This window comes from Schistocerca americana, chromosome 8 (genome assembly GCF_021461395.2).
Source record: "Schistocerca americana isolate TAMUIC-IGC-003095 chromosome 8, iqSchAmer2.1, whole genome shotgun sequence".
Taxonomy (NCBI): Eukaryota; Metazoa; Arthropoda; class Insecta; order Orthoptera; family Acrididae; genus Schistocerca; species Schistocerca americana.
In genome coordinates this window covers 276,482,785-276,506,345 of record NC_060126.1, presented here as the reverse complement: position 1 = coordinate 276,506,345, position 23,561 = coordinate 276,482,785, and the positions used below count along the sequence as shown (strand labels likewise).

The following is a 23,561-nucleotide window of genomic DNA, read 5'->3' as shown; positions in this document are numbered from 1 at the left end:
GTTCCAACAAAACCGATCATTGACTGTGAATGGTTATGCTTGGCACCTGAAGACCATTTGGAGCCATCATGGACTTCATGTTCCCAAACAACGATGGAACGTTTTGCATGACAATGTGCCATGTCAGCAGGCCACAATTGTTGGCGATTGGTTTGAAGAACATCCTGGACACTTCGAGCGAATGAGTGTGCGACCCAGATCGCCTGACGTGAATCCCATCGAATACTGAAGGGATGTAATCGAGAGGTCAGTTCGTGAACAAACTCCTGAATTGGCAACACTCTTCGCACTTATGGACCGCTATAGAAGCAGTATGTCGCAGAACTTCTGCTTTGGACTTCCAACGATGTGATGAGTCTCGGCCACGTCGTGTTGCTGGAGAAGGAGGTCCGAGGCGATATTAGGAGGTACCCCAATGACTTTTGTCACCTCATTGTATGCTGACATAAAGGGAAAGTATTACACCATTAACAGTTTGACCGTACTCCATCAGACTGGTACTGCAGAATTTTCATGCCTATGGTATAGCTGATTAAAATTTCATCGTTTTGAACTTATTTCCAGTAGGGAAGAGTGTTGTGCCTTGGTACATTTTCCAGACTTTCGCCTCTAGCCAGCCCTGTAATATAAGTTTTATATATTTTCTTATTCCTTTTTTAAATGATGGCAACGGCCTTGCCGCAATGGCTACACCGGTTCCCGTCAGATCACCGATGTTAAGCGCTGTCGGGCGTGGCCGGCACTTGGATGGGTGACCATCCGGTCCGCCATGCGCTGTTGCCATTTTTAGGGGTGCACTCAGCCTCGTGATGCCAATTGAGGAGCTACTCGACCGAATAGTAGCGGCTCCGGTCAAAGAAAACCATCATAACAACCGGGAGAGCGGTTTGCTGACCACACGCCCCTCCCATCTGCATCCTCAGCTGAGGATGACTTGGCAGTCGGATGGTCGCGGTAGGCCACTTGTGCCCTGCAGACGGAGTGCTTTCTTTCTAAATCATGGCATTCACTCTTCATGTGCTGTGGTATTTTTCTGAATTTCAAAAAATTGCTCCAGAAAATTTAGTTTCTTTTCCAAATTTGAAAACATGTTTCGCTGTACAGCTTTATAATATACGTAGGAACAGTTTTCGATTAAAATTTAAAAGCGCTGCAACGAGAAAATCTTGACAGTACCATATTCAATAGTCTGTCTGTTAGATTATTATTCTTTTACACACCAATAATTAGAAAGTGGAATCAAATTAAGCAGAACTGTTACAAAAAAACCAGTTGCAAGTTAAATACATTTTGGAAAGGAAGCTATTGGAAACTAACACAAATTTCCGTTTGCAAGACGTGTGGAATTGTTAAGATATCAAAGAAGGTCAGTTCATTTGCAAGTATCATCTATTTCAAGGTAAAAGATAGTGTAGGTCCGACGAAATATGGCTTAACTGTCCACATCTTTTATAAATAGTTCGCTGCTTACTATATAATAAAGGTTAATTATGTGATAAAATTATATATATTTTTTAATGTCGTTGGGACTCAAAGGGTAAAATTTCTTCTTAGCACTGCAGATATGTCAGAGCATACCACATTATGCCATGTTGGAATATTCCGATAACAATCCATTTAAAACATACAGCGTTTTGGTCATCACAAAATTTTGCATCTGAAGAATTAACAGTATATTTCATATACATAGCTATAATATATTACACAACACTCCAATGTGTAGGACACGAAATATTTACAAATGCTGCGCAAAATACAACCTCATGTCTAACAACAATAAGAACTGTAGAAAATTGTGGTGGCGCTCTCTAGTGCACATTCTTCTGCGATTCTATAATCGGTCATTATACTGAAGTACAGATCAAACAACGTCGTGCGTTCCTACATACACTATCCTTTAGGTTACAACACTCTCCCCTAATTCCGTTGCGCATGTACAAGGTCCATCCACAAAAATGTGACCTCCACCTTTGACCGACATCCACGTCCAGTAACTTCTTACAGCCGCCAGGGGACAGCACTAGCAGTGGGGGATATAGAAAGCGTGTCAGGGGGGCGCGGATAAACACTGCAGTCGTTGTTGTTATGCGGAAACGTAGTGATTTATGTGACCTCCAGAAGGGCGTGATCATTCGCTTTTGCGCCGAGGGTGGAATCATTTCCGCAACAGTTAAGTTTGTAAACTGTTCGCTTGCCGCCTTGGTTAAAGTATACCGTGCATGGCAAAATGGCGCTATCCAAAATCGGCGCCGAAGCAACTACGTTGCACCACAGGTCATAAATGATAGTGGTGAACAAGGACTGGGAGCACGTCCCACCTGGTCTCCATCTCTCCACCCTCCTTGCCCTCTCCCATGGTGGCTTCCGCCAGCTCCCCCTCCCTGATGATGCCCTCCTCCCCTCCATCTACCCCTCCTACCAACTTTGATCCTCCCGCCCTCCTCCTGTGCTTGCTCCTCTGGGCACCCTCCCTCCCTTCTCTCCCTTTTTCCCTCCCTCCTCCTTTTCTCCCCCCTCCTCCCCCGGGCCTCCCCTCCCCTGTCCCTCTCCTCCTGCCCCCGTCTCCTCCACCATTGGCATCCTTTTTCTCCTCTCTCCCCCACCTCACCCCTGTTTCCCCTCTTGGCAGGTCCCCGGACTCGCACACGCTACGTGGACATTCGCGCGCCGGAGATCACCGCCATCAGTGTTTCGTGTGTGCCGTCGTGTTTAGTGTTCAGTGTTCACCGTCACACTCCCTCGTTCACCAGTGCCATCGTCATCTTCAGTGTTTGTGCGTCGTCTCATCAGTTAGTAGTGTGGATTATCGACGAGTGTGAACGGCTCCGTGTTTGTCTCTATGTGTCTCCTGTTTTATTGCCCACCGTTCTGTAACTTCTGTGTCTTCTCCTGTTTTTGCTGCTTGTATATTCTATGGCTGAAGAGCAGCGTAGTGTGCTGCTGACAGCCTGCCTGTTGTACAGGCTTTAAAATAACAATAAAGTAAAAAAAAAAAAAAAAAAAAAAAAAAGGACTGGGAAATGTATGCGGACGAATAGACGTGCAATTGTTCAAAAACTGATCGCCCATATGCATCAAGGGGCTACCAACAGTGGGCCTCCACAGCGAGCACCTGGTTCACGTACTCGAGCTAGCTGCAATTTTCATGCCAATACCGCACCTGGACGTCCACACAGTAGTGACAGGTGGCCTTTCCAGATTAATCGCGTATTATGCTCCATCGGACAGATGGTCATGGGGTGTACGACGTGAAGCGCGACCCTGCACGAGTCTTTGGAAGGGTCCAGGCCAGAGGAGGGAACATTATGGTCTGCAAAATGTTTATGTGACATTCACTGAGTCATCTGTCGTTCTGGAAGACACAATGATCAACATAAGTATGCCTCTATCCCTGCGAACTCTGTTCACGCTTTTGAAAGGTGGTCACATTAATGTGACTAGACCAGTGTTTCCCAACCTTTCTGAGGCCATTACCCCTAAGTCCAATCAGGTATTACCTAGTCCCCCCACCACCGCTAACGTCATAAACATCAGTGCATAAAGGGTCCAGGCCAGAGGGGGGATCCGGCTGTGATGCCCGAGCGGTTCTAGCCGCTACAGTCTGGAACCGCACGACTGTTACGGTCGCAGGTTCGAATCCTGCCTCGGGCATGGATGTGTGTGACGTCCTTAGACTAGTTAGGTTTACATAGTTCTAAGTTCTAGACTAATGACCTCAGAAGTTAATTCCCATAGTACTCAGAGCCATTTGAACCAGAGAAGGGAACATTATAGTCCGGGAAATGTTTACGTGACATTCCCTGGATCATCTGTCGTTCTGGAAGGCACAATGATCAACATAAGTATGCCTCTATCCCTGCGGACTCTGTTCACGCTTTTGAAAGGTGGTCACATTAGTGTGGCTAGACCAGAGTTTCCCAACTTTTCTGAAGCCATTACCCCCAAGTCCAATCAGATATTACCTAGTCCCCCACCACCACCACCACCACCACCACTAACGTCGTCAATATCAGTGCATAACTAAATTTTATAACGAAAAAAAGTCTTTTGGAACACTTTCATTTTTAAAATGACGAAAGATAGTTTCTGTAGGTGTTTTATTATGTAATGAACTAATGATTCTACTTATTTCTAACAATCTTTTTTTATATAATGATGAAACACTTAGGAGTAGACCGCGAGTGCTACGTATAACACCTCTACAGAAAAGATAGCTAACTAATCACATTGAGGATAGACACTTGTTACAATATACACTTCCTCTGCACCACCCCTTTCCCTAGCGAGTCTTGCCTCATCCACATTCAGCCGAATTAAAATCCGTGGAATATACTTACTGTTTGTAAATTACTTCACTGCTGGAGTTCTTACTTTTGAACTAGCAGAGACTGGAAGACCTTAGGCTGCCAAAGCTTTATGTCTGCCAACTACTACTAATAATAATAATAACGCTGTAAAGTCCCTGCAGCAATTAAGTATCCATTACGTAGTTAGTGTTTGTCGTGCCGTCAATTGGATGGATTATATGTTGCCAAATGTATAATGAAACAATCTGTGGTCAACTGGGGGAACTACCTACAACTCAGAGAAGACGTTTCAATGAGATTATTATGTGATATTTACATTTCAATTTTACTGTTATAGACACATGTCTTTTCTGTGTGAAAAGTGGACTATGTGAGTAGATGTTGATACATTCGTTTCATAAGCTTTAATCTCACCCAGATTGTGTCGTGGTTTAATACTCTTGTCTGAAACAAAATATATGGATTGGTAACTTAATAATCAGCATTACAGTCTTACCCACAAATAGTGATAATAATAATGATCTTCAAAAAATAATTTAGTTTTGTAGCCCTTAGAAAATTTGATTTTACCCCTCAGAGAGTAATTACCCCAGGTTGGGAACCACTGGACTAGACAGTGTATAATGATAGTTTAATAAGGTTCAGGAAGTTTGTATTAAATGAAGCTAGATTCTGGCATAGAACTGTTGACTGGGACGTCGCCTAGTGTTTCACTCGCTTAAGGGCGACGTGTTCTCCTTACTTGGACTCTCTGGGTACATTTCCACTTTCGCGAAACATGTAGTTTGTTGCAGTATGTAGTACCGTGTCTCTGTTGGCGTTTATGTGGCGTCGCCCGAAGAGTAAGGTCCCATTTTGAAGTTGGTACCGCACGACTGAACCAAAAGTTAAAGACAGTCGATGCTAGACGCAGCCACGAATGAGAAAAGTTGATGAAGTCACGCCGTCAAAAAGTTCAGTACGCCGCCGTTGTTGGAACTCCTACTAACGTCAGAGCGCAGCGCCGCTCTCCCCACCCTGATAGCCGACTCACAGAGCAGAGTCATCGTAGTTCAAATTCAGACGCGAGCTACTGTCTTTAATCACAATAGCGTACCAAAATCCACTGTTAAATGTAAAGCGTTATTTAACTGTCATTCGGCACAAGAACTAAAACAGTTGCGACGTTACGGTACTACTTCTCCATGTGATAAACAGTTAGAATTGTGTTCTGAGATTGTATCAAACGTATATCGACCCTCATACGGAAATAGATCCCTTCCAAAGTTAAGTACGTATTATTAAAGTGCTTTACTGAAACTGATTTAACTGTTGCAGCAGCTACTCGACCTCCTCCGGAAGTTAAACCTTAGAGCTGTCGTCCAGGCTTGCTACGACGTATAAAAGTTCATATAATAAAGATAACAATAATGAGAGGAAAGGTGAAATCCCGTGTTGACACTCTCCAGCAGACCACGCAAGACCGCAGAACGTAACGTTCCCATTCGGCGGTCAGACAGCCAACATCCATGGCACATTTCCTCCGCTCTCTGATACATCATGTATGAGCCTGAGTTGTAACATAGGACCCGTAGTTTGGTGGTCTCTCTTCCGACTGCCAGCACAGACGGAAATTTTTTCCATGATGAGAATTTTAACTGGCTGCCTTTTAACATAATAAATAGTTCATATCGGTGATTTTATAGCACTAACGCGTTTGTGCCACCTATGGAAACACTAATTTTTTATTATTATTGTATGTTCTCAGATGTATGTAGTCCTTTTATTGAATGTTATTACGAGACATGGTTCTTTTATAATTCATATGTAAAATACAGTTCTTTTAAATTACTCATGTGGTTAGAATTGTAATGATAAGAGTAGGTGCAAGATAGTCAGTCTATGTCTGATAGGTGTTAACGTGCCAAAGGAAAAGGTGGAAGGCACAAGTCAGCAGACCAACAGCACTTGAATCAGTCTTTAGCCAGCCATCGAAGTATCAACATTCTGGAACGGAAAGCGAGGCTAAATTATCGTCAAATTATTATAAGCGAGTTCCAAATGGAAGTATTATAGGCATAATTCAACGTCCAATATTGTGGTATGCTTTAACATTTCTCAGAGCGCCAAGAAGAAATTTAATGGAATAAACTGTGTGAAGAGCCACTACTAAATAATACCTTCCACCACAGGCGCCACAGTGAATTATCACGTCGAAGGTGAAGTACAGAATGTTCAGAGTTGTAGAACTGCATCAGTGCATAAACAACTCATTTTAATGTTTGAATTTTAATGCAATGTGTTAAGACAACGTCATTGTTCTAAGTCACATGGTCAATATTAGCGTCTTATTCCGGATCTTGAATCTTTCTGACATGTAAGCATATCGAAGGGATACAGTTAGAATTTGATTGGTTTTGAATATGTTGTAGAGTAGAGAAAAATAAGAGATACATATTTTTTATTCGTTGTTGAAAAAAATCGAGTTTAATATTGCTGAATGAATACTGTTGAAACCGTAACATATGTTTAAAAAACTTGAAGTAAAAGTTCTGTCGTTTTTAATGTACGTTACAACGGTGCACCCAAATTGCCAGAAAAAGTCTTTTTTTTTCGAAATTCCCTCCCACACCCCACATCCCCTACTACTTGTTTTTCATTTCGAAATTTGACTAATAGCAAAACATATAGCATCTTTAACGCCAAATTTAATCACATATGATGAAGTGGTATTGCAATGATGCATTTCTCAGGAATAACCTAAAAACCTGTCTGTATCGCTGTAGCGCGCCCTTTATCAGCCCATTCCAAAAAAATGGTTCAAATGGCTCTGAGCACTATGGGACTTAACTGCTGTGGTCATCAGTCCCCTAGAACTTAGAACGACTTAAACCTAACTAACCTAAGGACATCACACACATCCATGCCCGAGGCAGGATTCGAACCTGCGACCGTAGCGGTCGCGCAGTTCCGGACTGTATCGCCTAGAACCGCTCGGCCACTCCGGCCGGCCGCCCGTTTCAGTGACAATTTTCAACACTTTAGATTGTATAATAAATCTTTCCCATATATATATATATATATATATATATATATATATATATATATATATATATATATATATAAAGAAAATATGTTATGTGGACATGTGTCCGGAAACGCTTACTTTCCATGTTAGAGCTCATTTTATTACTTCTCTTCAAATCATATTAATCATGGAATGGAAACACTCAGCAACAGAACGTAACAGCGTGACTTCAAACACTTTGTTACAGGAAATGTCCCAAATGTCCTCCGTTAGCGAGGATACATGCATCCACCCTCCGTCGCATGGAATCCCTGATGCGCTGATGCAGCCCTGGAGAATGGCGTATTGTATCACAGCCGTCCACAATACGAGCACGAAGAATCTCTACATTTGGTACCGGGGTTGCGTAGACAAGAGCTTTCAAATGCCCCCATAAATGAAAGTCAAGAGGGTCGAGGTCAGGAAAGCGTGGAGGCCATGGAATTGGTCCACCTCTACCAATCCATCGGTCACCGAATCTGTTGTTGAGAAGCATACGAACATTTCGACTGAAATGTGCAGGAGCTCCATCGTGCATGAACCACATGTTGTGTCGTACTCGTAAAGGCACATGTTCTACAGCACAGGTAGAGCAACCCATATGAAATTATGATAACGTGCTCCACTGAGCGTAGGTGGAAGAACATGGAGCCCAATCAAGACATCACCAACAATGCCTGCCCAAACGTTCACAGAAAATCTGTGTTGATGACGTGATTGCACAATTGTGTGCGGATTCTCGTCAGCCCACACATGTTGATTGTGAAAATTTACAATTTGATCACGTTGGAATGAAGCCTCATCCGTAAAGAGAACTTTTGCACTGAAATGAGGATTGACACATTGTTGGATGAACCATTCGCAGAACTGTACCCGTGGAGGCCAATCAGCTGCTGATAGTGCGTGCACACGCTGTACATGGTACGGAAACAACTGGTTCTCCCGTAGCTCTCTCCATACAGTGACGTGGTCAACGTTACCTTGTACAGCAGTAACTTCTCTGACGCTGACATTAGGATTATCGTCAACTGCACGAAGAATTGCCTCGTCCACTGCAGATGTCCTCGTCGTTCTAGGTCTTCCCCAGTCGCGAGTCAAAGGTTGGAATGTTCCGTGCTCCCTAAGACGCCGATCAATTGCTTCGAACGTCTTCCTGTCTGAACACCTTCGTTCTGGAAATCTGTCTCGATACAAACGTACCGCACCACGGCTATTGCCCCGTGCTAATCCATACAGCAAATGGGCATCTGCCAACTCCGCATTTGTAAACATTACACTGACTGCAAAACCACGTTCGTGATGAACACTAACCTGTTGATGCTACGTACTGGCGTGCTTGATGCTAGTACTGCAGAGCAAAGAGTCGCATGTCAACACAAGCACCGAAGTCAACATTACCTTCCTTCAATTGGGCCAACTGGCGGTGAATCGAGAAAGTACAGTACATACTGACGAAACTAAAATGAGCTCTAACGTGGAAATTAAGCGTTTCCGGACACATGCCCACATAACATCTTTTCTTTATTTGTATGTAAGGAATGTTTCCTGAATCGAAAAATGTGGTTGCACCATTGTAAAATACTTTAAAAGCATACAACTCCTAATTGAATTTTTTGTTCCTGTTACCTTTTCAACGGTATTGATTCAGAAATATTAAATTCAGTTTCATTCAAGGGAGTGATTCATCCTCTTAACGGTTGTACGGACACGTATAAAAAAATATGTGTCTTATTTTTCTCTATACCTCAACATATCCAAAGCCGATCAAAATCGGAAGATATCCTCCGGACAGGTTTACTTGTGAGTGTCCCAGAAAGTGAAATTTATTACTTTAATTTTTTATACCATTAATAACTAAGGTCTTCAAAAACTTGGATAAAATTGTTCAAATAGTCTAAAACATACTACAGCACTGAAATTACTCCACTTGATATGAAAATCAAATTGCTGCATAAAGTATTAGTTTAACTTTTTTGTTAGTTTGAAATTACTAAGACAAATTTCATTTCATATCCATATATCAAGAACGAGAAGCTGTGAGGAGGGGGCGTGAGTCGTGCTTGGGTAGCTCAGATGGTAGAGCACTTGCCCGCGAAAGGCAAAGGTCCCGAGTTCGAGTCTCGGTGTGGCACACAGCTTTAATCTGCAAGAAAGTTTCATATACCGATATTTCTGCATATAAGTAGCGCTTGCAGAAGTGTTGCCGAATGTCATAAGAGTTCTAGAGTCCTCATATTCTAGGGATTATGTTGGTCAGTGATTAATTAATTTTCTTTACAGATTAGGTTAGTCAGCTAGTAAATGTTGTTGTGTGCAAAGTTTTATTACTTTGCTCATGCTCAATGGTTAGGAACTATATAGGGACTAATTGATGGTGCTACATTGTTCGCTTTAATTCCGTAGTTAAGAACTTAAATTTAATTTCTGAATTTTGAAAGATTTTGTTAATTACTCTGAAATTAACTGTCCAAATTGGATTGGTGATCATTTTTGTTTATCAGGTCATATAGTACTTAAGATATCTAGGTTCGAATCCCTGCGACTGTTTCACTCTCTCTTTTTAACACAATGCTATATTATGAAACGAAGTTAACAGTCATGTTGCACAGGCATTTTAGCCACACGATCAAGGTGACTTCATTCTTTATAAGGGGAAACGCTTACTAATTTTGCATTAAGAAAAAGAGTTCGTTGCACGTAATTTAATATGACACTTTAGTAGTGCATAGAAGAGTGCTGTTACAACCTCCAATTTGAGTGACCAAGTGTTATGGATGCTTATCACTATTGAAAAAATTGTTTGGAGAAAAATACACTGGAACAATGAATGTGACAGCTTGTGTGTACCAGAACCAATAATACTGGAGTACAAAAGATATTTCAGCAAGGTTCAGTAAGATTGTTTTCATTTTGCAGTGGTTATGAAATGAGTAGCGTGTACTTTTTCTAAATGATAACATTTTCGCCATTTGAATGCAATTACGTTTTTACGTCCATTACTGCCATTTCGATTTTGTAGCAATTTTCAAGTGCAATACATAATCCTTCAACATATGTTACGCATTTTACGCAGAAATCCACTAATACATGTCGTTGCCAAACGCACTCAATATGATATTTTTCCGTAGTATCCTATGTTAATGTCAATGATGTTCGAGCATACTACAGGAATATAGTCTGTTGACAATAATACAGGATGTGACGAAATAATATCAATTGGAATGCATTTGACAACATGCACCAGATGCGTCGAAAAAATAAGCTCCGATCGCTAATAAAAACAAAACGAGTGTATTACAGAAACACTATTTACTGGAAGAAAATACAAATCTTAAACTATTATTCCATCATAGCTCCCGCCATTTTGTAGGCACTTGTCAGAGAGTAGCCCAAGTTTATATGTGCCTTTTTCTACAATGTTGCTGCCCGTAATGTCAACCACATGGTGGCATCATCATTGATCTCGTCATCTTCATTGACTTTTTGACCACCAGCTGCAAAAAAAAAAAAAAAAAAAAAAAAAAAAAAAAAAAAAAAAAAAATAGAAGTCACTAAAACCGATGTCTGTATAAACTGCCCACAGCCACTGTAAGAATTACCATGTCTTGTTCACAGTGGCAGGTCGGGCAAAATCATGAATCGAAACAATACCATTTGTGAACTTCCCGTGGTGTATATTCTGTATTGCGCAGCGCAGTTTCATAAGCATCGCACGGTAAATATTTGCACTTACTGCTGCACCTCACGGTAGAACGACCTGTGTATCCTGACCGACTGTGCACATGACTTTTTGAGATCTCAAGATCTGCTTGGGTCTAGCTTTTAATGGTCCCTCGATTTATCACCCCCTAAAAAGAAGGCCACGCCGGGCTCGGTGTGACGTCATGCAAAGCGGGTTGCGTCTGGAGAGGCAATGCGCTGACAGGGGCACACCCTGAAATATTTCTCAAACGATTTTGTTAATGATCGTACTTTTGTGATATTTCACATGTAATAAATTCGATAACGTTGGTCGGTATGAATTTGCATTTTGCGCATGTTAGACCACACGCTGCTCTGTATGAAACGTAACTAACATTTTTATTTTTACTTGGGAGGAGATCAACGTCTGCTTCCAGCCTTGAGAAAATGGATTTTATGTAGCAAATTTACTTCCGATCGCACACATGTTGGAATGAAATATTCATAACATCCTTGATATCTCGTATATTGTTCGAAGTATCGAAACAAGATTTTGGCAAATGATAGTACGCAAAGATGAGAGTGTTTTTCCATATGCTTAACTTACAGAAGTTTATCTGCGGAGATATAGACGACACCACAGTCTTTATTTATTTTATTTATTTACTTTTTTTTCAAACCAGTACAGAGTCATCGACAGCAAGTAATAGTATGGAAAACATCAAATTTCCTCTCTTATGTTACTCTAGACTGACACAATGAGAATTTCTGATAAGCTATTCATCTCTCTGGTCAGAAGCGGCTTGTTTCATTAAACATACTGTTTCAGGATTCCGTTGCAACAGCTATTGCAAGATGATTTTGTAAAAAATATACTGTGTTTGGCAAGAGAGGTAAAACTAAACTTATCAACAATAGAAATACTGTCATGACAAATAATTGATGATGCTTCTTCAAACGAGAAAAGGTTAACGTTTCAGACAAAAATAAATTACCAGTTCTGTTGCAGTTTTTGCGGAATCGCATAACTGATAGTATATTTGATAGCGAACAGCAGAGGATTAAATTTACCAAATGATTTTCTTCTTGTTCTTCATCTGAGAAGCATAAAAATAATTCGCAGCAAATAGTGTACCATCTTCTCGTTCGTATCCCCATTCAAAGTGAAGTGGTGAATAACTTCACGTTAATTATCTTTTGATGTGTTAAAGATAAATTATGTGTACTTATAATCTACGAGGGGTGTTTAGTAAGTAATCTATCACAGTTTTACTAATTCAATATCGGTTGAAAAAATGCGGACTTAGTTGTAGGACATCACGGAATACTCCTGGTTAGACCCTATAGTTTCATGAGTTTCCGACAGGTTGTACCCCAATGCATAGACTCCAAAATGGCATCTGTAACGGAGGTACATTCCAGGCAGAGAGCTGTCTTTTGGTGGAAAACCAGAGCATCGTAGAGATTCGTAGGTGCTCGCAGAATGTCTATACAGACCTGGCACTGAACAAAAGCATAGTGAGCCATTGGGCGAGGCGTCTGTCATCATTGCAATAACGTCACACGAACCAGTCCAGTCTCCCGCATTCCAGCCGGCCGCAAAGAGCTGTGTCTCCTGCTGTGTTGTAACGTTCAGACACTCTCATTCGTGGTGATGGTCAGATCACAGACAGGTACCTCACTGCTCATCTGGACATCTCTGTCGGTAGCGCTGATACACTCATCCACCAGTTGGTGCACTCAAGGTGAGAGTCTGCTGGGTTTCTCACTGGCTAACAGAAGACCATAAAGAGCTTCCATCTGTTTGGCAAAATGAAGGATGTACCCTGAATGAAGCAGTACGTGGATGATGGGGAGATTATTCAGGCAACAAGACGTTTGGTCCGATGTCGAGCATTAGAGTGGTATCATAGGGGCATACAGGCCTTTCCAGTATAAGGCCATCGCACTGAATGGAGAATGGGTTGAAAAACACGGTTTTTTAGCCAAAAGAGAGGAGAGTAACATGATGTATTGGAATTCTGAATGAATCGAATGAGTTTTCAGAAAAAAAGTGTTGCTTTACTTATTGAATGTCCCTCATATCTAAGTTTTAATGAGCTGTTTAACACATTTCATAAAGTAATGACTACCATGTTTTCGTAACATTGTTAATCACAGGTAAACAGGCATATAATTTATTATTTCTAATAGAACCCTTCTACATCTCTGCTACAGACTAGAACTGACCCAATAAAACTCTTTCGTAACTCAGGAGCAGTGAACACACTTGACGGCTTGCAGAACCACTCCCTCCCTTTGTACAAGGATAGGAACAGAAAGATGGCACGCTATCTGTCAAAGAGAACTGAAGTGTTGAAAGAAATCCTTTGGTAAGTTTCATTGTGTCAGTTTACAGTAACATATGAGAAGAAACTTCATGTTTATCATTCTAGTAAATTCTCTTTTCACTAACTGTCGATGACTCATAATAATTTACAGTACTGGTATTAAAAAAAAAAAAAACTGTAGCTTCTATTGCATTGCCACAGATAAAGTTTTGTATGTTAACCATATACGAAAATACTCTCCTCTTTGCGTCCTACTATCTCTGTTTCTCTCTTTCCTAAGTATGTATCCCGACTTGTGGGGTCTGCTGGTTAATCAGATGTGTCATTTTAATGTTAAGGGGTGGCCGGATGCCCTTCCTGTCGCCACCCCGTACCCCGCGGGAAGGAATCAGTGTACCCCAACTATCTGTGTCTAGCGTAATCCATGGAATGGCGCGAATGTGTTCAGGTGTCTGCGAGCCATGTAACTGTGCGGAACGTGGGGACCAGCCCGGTATTCACCTAGCGGGATGTGGAAAACCGCCTAAAAACCACATCCAGGCTGGCTGGCTTACCGGTCCCCGTTGTTAATCCGCCAGGCGGATTCGATCCGGGGCAGGTGCGCCTACCCGAGTCCAGGAGACAGCGCGTTAGCGCTCTCGGCTACCGTGGTGGGTTCTCCTCTTTGCGTCCTGCGATGTTCCAAAATCTCGTTTCGATGCCTCAAATGTCTTAAAAAATATGAGGATCAGGCGTAGATCCGATAGGATGTGAAGGAGATACATAAAGTCCATTTTCTGGAAACGGGACAGGTATTGATCCTAGCCAAGACTGAAGAAAAATTCAAAATGTTTGCCACATTTCATACATAACATTTGGTCTACTATTCACCAAACGCAAATTCATAGTAATTTATATTGTTCATTGCAAGTTTTCAAATTTATTACATTTACGTGAAATATCACAATAACTATGACCATTAACGACATTATGGGCACTTCAATATGAAGCTGAAATATAAAGCTACAAGTAACGTAGAAATCAAGTTGTTTTACCAAACAGATTGTGCAAAATCGTTTGAGACAGATAGCAATGTGTGGGCTTCGGTTCTGTCAGCACAGCAACTAGCCGCGCCTGGCCCGCTCTGTGGTGTCACACAAAGATCCCTGCAGCCTCCTTTTCAGATGCTGGTGGTTCATTCCGTTGAATATCATTCCGATTGGGGGGTTTCATAGGAGACCATATCAGTACCTTCCTGCGACAATCATCATCATCTTTTTTGTAATGTGTCAAAAAAGTGAAGAGCCCTATACAAACGCTATTTTTTGTGTTGCTGTGTAAGAGTTTATGGCACTCAACGAGCGCACAATTTTTTGAAAATTCAGCTTTTCAGTGAAAATTCCATGGAGAAGTGGTTTTGAAATTTGCCGGGAAGTTCTTAGAAAAATCTGATACTGTAAACTTACGGGTTTCCTTTATGAGTCCTTCGACTGCAGGAATCAGTTCTTCATTAATCAAGATTGTACGCCCATTTGGTTCATTGTCGTGCACTTCAAGACCTTACTGAAATGTAGAGTCTATCATCTTGCCATTGAAACACTTATCGCATTTTCTCCGTAAACTTCGCAAGTCTGTCGACGAATGTCGAATTTGGTGGTCTTCGCATTCAGAAAACGAATTACAGCTCTAATCTCACAAGCTAAGTGACTTTTGGTCAAGTTTACCACCCGAAGCTAGCACTGTACAACATATAAAACACCCAGAAAAACTCAAAATGGTGTCATCGTCTTCTCTTCGGCTCAAAGAAACTGCTGCACATGCACCGAACTCCCGCTGTAGCGCTGCTACGGAAAGAAATACGAACTGAACTTACTGCTGGACGTCGGACATGCAGATTTATGCGAAACATGTTTGACATATGCTGAGGGATGATGTATGGCCCTTGAAAATGACTCCCAGTCCGAAACTGAAATAGTGGACATAATTAGCAAAATTAAAGTCAAATGCTGAAAAAGTTATAATTTAGACACTGTTGGATTACTGTAGACCACAATAAAGTAAAAAAATCATCGTGTAGGGTACAGTTTTAGAATCGAACTCAGGACCTTTGCCTTACGTGAGCGAGTGTTATACCCGCTGAGCTATCCTGGAAGACAACTGTGCTAGTCCTGAAAGTTTCACAGGAGAACTCCTGGAAAGTTTGGAAGGTAGCAGACGAGGTACTGGTGGAAGTAAAGCTGCGAAGACTGGTCGTGAGTCGTACTTGGGTAACTCATTCAGAAGAGCAAGGTCCCGAGCTCGAGTTTCGATCTGGCACACAGTATTAATCTGGCAAGAAGTTTCATATGAGCGCACATACCGCTGTAGGGTGAAAATTTCATTCTGAAACCATGTCCATTCTTGTAAGTTTAAGGTCAGCAGAATTTCGACGCAACTTTCTGTATGATCCAGGGAATCTGGGAGCTGCGACGACTCACCCGAGAGGCAAATGTCTCCCTGCGGAGGACGATGAACCAGGAGAGCGAGACGACGAGGCACACCTGCAGGGCGACGATGGCGACGAAGAAGAGGCGCAGACGGCGCCACTTGGAGCGCACGAACAGCTCCAGCAGCGGGTGCTGGAACAGCGTCATCTGGTGTAGGTCGCTGGAGCCGGACATGACCGCGCTCGTTACGTCCATCTGCAGCTCCGCAGCCTCCGGCATCAGCACCGAGAAGTCCACGCGGATCTAGGCACACCACCAGGATGCAGGTGTTTTGTGTTGTATGGGAGAAGCAGGACAGCTAATACATATACATACATCACTCTCTCTGTCGCACTTTCTGTCTCGAATGTGTGTATGTGTGTGTGTGTGTGTGTGTGTGTGTGTGTTGCGAGAACTTAAGACCACTAGCTTGCTCAGAGTGACTGGTTCGGTGGGTCGGGTACTATTCCACCAGCCATTGTGTGAGTGTTAAGCATACACATATCTTCAATATTCACCTTGAAAAATGACTTATTCAGTGGGTAAATACACTATTTCACGATATGAATGATTAATGTCGCAATCAGACGCATGTTACCACTATTAAATGAGAATCTTATTAGTGCAGCAGGGAAGAGTACATATTCTCGTGTTCTCCTACTAACCAGACTGTTAACTGACTGACCTAATAGCATCAAAAATCTGATAGCCGTATAGCATTTAAAAGGAAATTAAAAGAATTTCTTAATGGCAACTCCTTCTACTCATTAGATGAATTTTTGGATATAGTAAGTGGGTAATTTCCCCAACACCTCTCCCCCACCCCACAAAAAAAATAATTAAATGTCATGTAATATTTTGTGTAATGTAATATCTTGTATAGACACCTTTCATTAACCTGACACGTTCCACATCATTACGAAGTGTCGTATTCATGATCTATGGAACAAGTACTAATCTAATCTAATTCAATCTAAACTGGTGAAATTAGTTGTGTGGGATCTACTTTTCTTTCATGTGTAAACTCATAACGAGCGCAAATAACGCTATACTGAGGTGCGATCTTTCGGCGCTTGGTAGCGAATTTCGCACCCTTTATCTAACGCGCACCAGAACAGCTGAACGAAAGTGTAACCGCAAGCGCCAGAAACGACATACTTATGCAGACACCGATCGGTGCAATACTGTCTCTGACTTTTCCATTATTCTTAGTTTTTACGTAACTGCTGGGTGTAATAAGACTAAAGCAGGAGCGCCTCTGCCTTTAATTGGTTCAAATGGCTCTGAGCATTATGGGACTTAACTTATGAGGTCATCAGTACCCTAGAACTCAGTTGAGTCCCATAGTGCTCAGAGCCATTTGAACCATTTTGAACCCTAGAACTTAGAACTACTTAAACCTAACTAACCTAAGGACATCACACACATCCATGCCCGAGGCAGGATTCGAACCTGCGATTCATTAATCGAGAGTTAAAGCTATATCGACGAAGTATGCAGTTGAATAATTCTTTTACTCAGAATTAAAGCTCATTATGAGTGACCGATACTCTATTACATGCTACTCTCAGAATTATAGCTCATTATGAGTGACCGCTACTCTATAAACTGCATATAATTCGGCTGCATCTTTCTATCAGTTTAGAATTTAATCTTACATTCAGTGTAATTATCTGTCATTCATAGCAGTGACTACTATCACTTAAAAGTCAAGTTCATACTCAAAAGCTACTTAAAGGTCAAATCTTTTGACTGGCGTTACCGGTTAATGAACTATAAATTCAAGAGTTGACATAACAAGCTACTTCGAACTTTATAATTTTCTCAGCACTAAATGGTATGGTTTGTATGAGTGTGTGTGTGTGTGTGTGTGTGTGTGTGTGTGTGTGTGTGTGTGTGTGTGTGTTTTCTGTGCAGTCAGAACCCATTAAATTATACCCCTAACTATCCAGATTACTTGCCCTAACGCATCACATGTACTTTGTTATAGATACAAACAGCTCAGCTGCCAAATAATACTAACAAATAAACACATACATCCACATTAATGCATAAAACAGGCACATTCTCACATTATCCACCAAAAAACTACATACACTCTGTAGCTATCCATCCAATAAACTGGCCATTGCGGTGGGTAGGCACGTTACCCCAAAATCCACGCTATGTTCAGAACAGTCAGCATTCTTAGTATTCACCGTTGAAAGTGACTAATAAAGTGGCTAAATTCACTACTGTACTGATTGATGCAGCAGGTAGAAGTATTCTCTTAGTAGGGTGTGAAATAATAACCGCTACTACTAGTGACTGGTAAGGATTATTATTCTACACCATATAACGGAACCGTCACGGAGTTCACCAACATCCGTTATGGATAAAATACATTTATCCTCTTACTGTCCATATACAGACAGATAGGCAGACAGGCAGATTCAAGCAGTATATAAGCTCATTCCCTGACTATCCATCAACAAACTGATTTAGGCAGCAGGTAGATCTACTCTCTCACCAGCCACTCTACGAAGTGACTGGTGTAGTACATCGATACACAATCTCACATGCCTTCCTACCGGCTCACTAACACAGAAGGTAAATGTATTGGTCCAGAATCCGCGGTAAGAATTGACTAGAGCAATGGGTAAATGACACTACCTTCCCTCTAGCTGATTAGCTCAGTAAATACATACTTTTCCCATTATTCATTATACAAATTGACTGGAGGAACAGGATGAGCGTCTTGCCTACAGTTCACTTTACAAACCTCGGTACTAATAGAAAACAGTTCGATTGTGGAAATCGATTTCGCCACAAAATAGAGTACCGGCACTTTACGAGGTACCATCTTTGTGTTGTGTAGGTTTTCGCTTTACTTTCTGCTGATGGCATCGTGATGTAGCCAAATAAAAGTGGTATTTGTAACAGTATGTATGGAGTGTAGCCATGAATGGAAGTGAAACGTGGACGATAAACAGTATAGACAAGGAGAGAATAGAAGCTTTTGAAATGTGGTGCTACAGAAGAATGCTGAAGATTGTATGGGTATAACACGCAACCAATTAGGAGGTACTGAATAGAATTAGGGAGAAAAGGAATTTGTGGCACAACTTGACTAGAAGAACAGATCGGTTGGTAAGGCACGTTCTGGTGCATTAATGAATCACCTATTTAGTGCTGGAGGGACGCATGGAGGGTAAAAATCGTAGAGGGAGACCAAGAGATGAATACACTAAACAGATTCAGGAGGATGTAGGTTGCAGCAGTTATAAAGAGATGAAGAAGCTTGCACAGAATAGAGTAGCATGAAGAGATGCATCAAACCAGTCTTATGACTGACGATCGCAAAAACAACATGATACTAATAAACATAAGAATGGGTAAAATAATTAGGAACTATGTTAAAGATGTTATTATGATACTAATAATGAAACGGATGGGAAAGATAATTAGGAACTACGCCTATGTTAAAGAAGCCAAACCAAGAAATGTTGGGAGACTATGTGACATCAAAATTCATTTGCATTGTTTGGCAATCATAAACTCATCGAGAGTTGTTTTTCCAACAGACAGAAAGTGATGCACTCCCTTGAAAACTCAACGAAATTGCAGCCAAATCTACGTTTCAGATCCATATGAAAATACACAACACATGGAAAGACCAACATATCTCGATGTCCAGGCTTTGAAAACAGCGTAGCAAGGTGATCTGAGTAACTAAATTCATTACCTAGGATAAATTATGTAACAAACAGAATTATGTTCTGAAAGTAGGGAAGAGAGGATATGTTAGGTATAAAAAGACTATATAACCATCTGTAAAAATACAACAGAAATCAATATTCTGCAACATGTAGCTAACAGAATAAATACAACAGAAATCAACATGGAGCCAACACTATATAGCATAGTAAATACAACATAGCACACTAAACGATTTTATGTGTTGAAATAATATGTGTAGAACGAAAGAAACGGCTTTTCTCAGAGGGAATATTGATATTATAAGGAAATAAAAATATATACTTTATAAGAGTCCTTGTAGTTGGATTTAACACTCCTTACTGTACTTTCACACTTTCGTAGCTGCTATTCTAACTGGCTTCCAATTAAGATTATCTTTTTAAATTTTTTCTTTTCTCGGGAGAATTTAGCTTTAACTGATATCTAAATAATGATTTTATACCGTGCGCAATCCTGGTGGAAGGAGATCGGACCTTTTAGTTGCGCTTTCTCTTCTTCCGTCGCTGATTGATAACAGCATACTGGTTTTAATTAACTCTCAGACAATGTTTCAACTTTCTCGATGTATATATTTAAGTAAAATGTAAAAATTTTATTGTGAATTACTCGGACTAGCGCTAGTTACGCGCAGCTCGTACGAGAACACAAAACAGATGACAGAAGATTAAAAAGATGGAAAATGTTCAGTTTTAATTAAGGGTCCTTTGACTTCTTCAGCGATGTTATATATTAACTTTCTTTTACATCTTTATTCAACGTTATTACCGACTGGCAACAAAAATTTATTTTTACATTAGTTCTTGTACCATTTGTCATTAAAATATTGCTCTCATTCTTCATGTTCATACTTTATATCACAATCGTAACGGTAGGAAATACTCTGCTAGTTAAATACATAAAAACACATTAAAGGAAACATACAATAAAAATTTGGGCTCAGTAAGCACAGTGGGTATCTGATGTCATGTTCTGTCGATTGTTTTCGTAGCTGCATATACATTTGTCTTGATGTCGTCAGTTACCTGGTATCTTCTCTTCTTCTGGTCCTGTTCCCAGGAACAATTCCTTTTCGTGACCCTCTATCATGCAGTCTCTTTTCCTCCAGTATACTAGGCAATTTCATTTCCTTCTCTTAACTGTTTCTAGTATTTACCTCTTCTCATTCAACCTGTGTAACACATCATCATTCCTTATTCTGTCTGCCGACTTTACACCTTCCATTCTTATCAAAATTCATATCTAAAACGTCGCAATGTCCAAGTTTCAGCACCAAACAGGATAATACTTCATACAAAGCACTCCACTAATCTTTTCCTTAATTATTTATTTAATGGACACAGAAAAACACTCCTCTTCCTTAAAACATTTCTTTTGCCGTTGCTATCCTAAGTTTTATTTCTAGATTACGTTTTATATTAGTGGTACCTGAAGTAATCACCTTGTTTTACTAATTCACCGTATGCCCACATTAAAAAAAAAGTTTTGCATCGCCTCGGTTCCGAGAGTTGCGGTACCTGTACAGAAAATTGGAATAGAGATCAACATAAACATCATTTCCGCCCTTTTTATTGTTCATGAAAATCACACATTGCATGTTGTACCACCACACAAAGAGACCTTCAGAGGTGGTGGTCAAGATTTTTGTACACACCGTTATCTGTAATACCCAGTAGCACTTCCTCCTGCATTGATGCATGCCTGTATTCGTCGTGACATACTATCCACAACTTCATCAAAACACTGTTGGTCCAGATTGCCTCACTCCTCAACGGCGATTCGGCGTAGATCCCTCCGAGTGGCTGGTAGGTCACGTCGTTCATAACCAGCGCTTTTCAATCTATCCCAGCCATGTTCGATAGGGTTCATGTCTGGAGAACATGCTGGTTACTCTAGTCGAGCCTTGTCGTTATCCTGAAGGAAGTCATTCACAAGGTGTGCACGATGGGGGCGTGAATTGTAGTTCATGAAGACGAATGCCTCGCCATTGTGCTGCCGATATGGTTGCACTATCGGTCGGAGGATGGCATTCACGTATCGTACAACCGTTACGGCGCATTCCATGACCACCAGCGACGTACGTCGGCCCTGCATAATGCCACCTCAAAACAGCAGGGAACCTCCACCTTGCTGCACTCGCTGGACAGTGTGTCTATCTAAGGCGTTCAGCCTGGCAGGGTTGCCTTCAAACGCGTCTGCGACAATTGTCTGGTTGAAGGCATATGCAACACTCATCGACGAAGAGAGTGTTGGGCCCATATGTACCGTGCTGCGTGGTGTCATGGTTGCAAAGATGGACCTCGCCATGGACATCGTGAGTGAAGTTGCGCATCATGCAGCCTATTCCGCACAGTTTGAGTCGTAACACGACGTCCTGTGGCTGCACGAAAGGCATTATTCAACATGCTGACGTTGCTGTCAGGGTTCCTCCGAGCCATAATCCATAGATAGCGGTTATCCACTGCCGCAGTAGCCTTCGGCGGTCTGATCGAGGCATGTCATCGACAGTTCCTGTCTCTCTGTATCTCCTCCATGACCGAACAACATCGCTTTGGTACTTTGTTTCACTCCGAGAGGCCTGGACACTTCCCTTGTTGAGAGCCCTTATTGCACTAAGTAACAATGCGGACGCGACCTAACCGCGGTATTGACCCTGTAGGCATGGTTGAACTACAGACAACACGAGACATGTACCTCCTCCCTGGTGGAATGACTGGAACTGATCGGCTGTCGGATCCCCTCCGTCTAATTGGCGTTGCTTATGCATGGTTGTCTACATCTTTGTGCGGTTTTAGTGACATCTCTGAACAGTGAAAGGGACGGTGTCTGTGATACAATATGCACAATCAACGTTTATCTTCATATGTTCTGGTAACCAGGGTGATTCAAAACTTTTTTGAAGTGTGTATTTCTGGTGCCTGAAGTAATCACGTTCTTTCACTGATTCATCATATTTTTACATTTTGTCTTCCTCTATTCCCTTGTAAAAACCATTGCCTTGGTCCTCTTCAGATTTTTCTTCATTCCATATTCCTCACAGCTAGTGTCCACTTCTTTGAACACTTTCTTAATTTCATTTTCATTTTCCCTCATCTCATTCACAAGATTTTAGTGAAATTTCTACCAGTTATGGAAGGACACGTATTTACGTTCTCACCCTGAAGTCTCTGTCGTTGACCGAGGCTGAGTTGGAGCTGACCCCAGAATCGAGGACCCTCGTGAGGAAGTTGAGCGGCCGCGGCACGTAGGAGAAGATGAGGTCGACGACCGTGAAGCCGGCCGCCGTCTGCGCCGCCAGGTTGCCGCCTCTCTGCAGCAGCAGCGAGAGGCAGCAACGGGAGCCCGTGTAGGCCGCCTTGTGCAGGGGCGTGCACCCTACCTGTGGACACACATACAGACAGCTCTCTAAGGAACGCTGTTGGAATCGTGTCACACTACTTTATGTACTGATTAATTGTTGGTCGCATATCACTGAAAAATTTTATTGTTTAAATTGTGAGAACAGTGATCCTTTATATCACTGTTGGAAAAAAATTATAACCCTCTGAAAGACAATGTTAGTTTCGACCCACTGGCAGAATACGCCACCTGGGGGATGCATTGATGATGCTTTCAGCATCATCTGGGAGCTGATGGCGTAATGGCATAGCTACCAGAGCGCGATCTATGTCTACCCTTTAAGAGAGAATACCCATGGTCACAAAGGTCAATGTGATGCAAATTACAGACATACAGGTATAGAGCAAGCAGGCACCATGCCACGGAAATTCACTCATGCTGCCTACAGCCAACTTAGCGAGTTTGAGAGGGATCACACTGTGGCCCCTTGAATGGCTGGATGGTCGTTTTGGAGAGTTACCACACAAGTAGGATGTGCTACGTCAATTCTGCAACGATGCTGGCAATAATAGAACATGTGTCCATCCTCTCTCGAAGACGAGGTTTTCAATGTTCACGCATCATAGACGCCTGCAAAGACCGTCTTATTAACAGGACAGCAGTGTCAGCACAGAGAAGA

The 23,561-nt window shown here is 41.7% G+C and overlaps 1 protein-coding gene across 1 annotated transcript in view; it reads right to left on the bottom strand.

Moving 5' to 3' along the window:
• The window catches only part of LOC124545763 (transient receptor potential channel pyrexia-like), a 233,800-nt gene that overhangs the window by 60,756 nt on the left and 149,483 nt on the right, over positions 1-23,561 (bottom strand). The window contains exons 8-9 of the mRNA XM_047124708.1: positions 22,701-22,922; positions 15,821-16,072 (exon numbers count right to left, since the gene is read on the bottom strand). Coding sequence (XP_046980664.1) covers positions 15,821-16,072; positions 22,701-22,922 — 474 coding nt within the window. The remainder of the gene's footprint in view (positions 1-15,820; positions 16,073-22,700; positions 22,923-23,561) is intronic.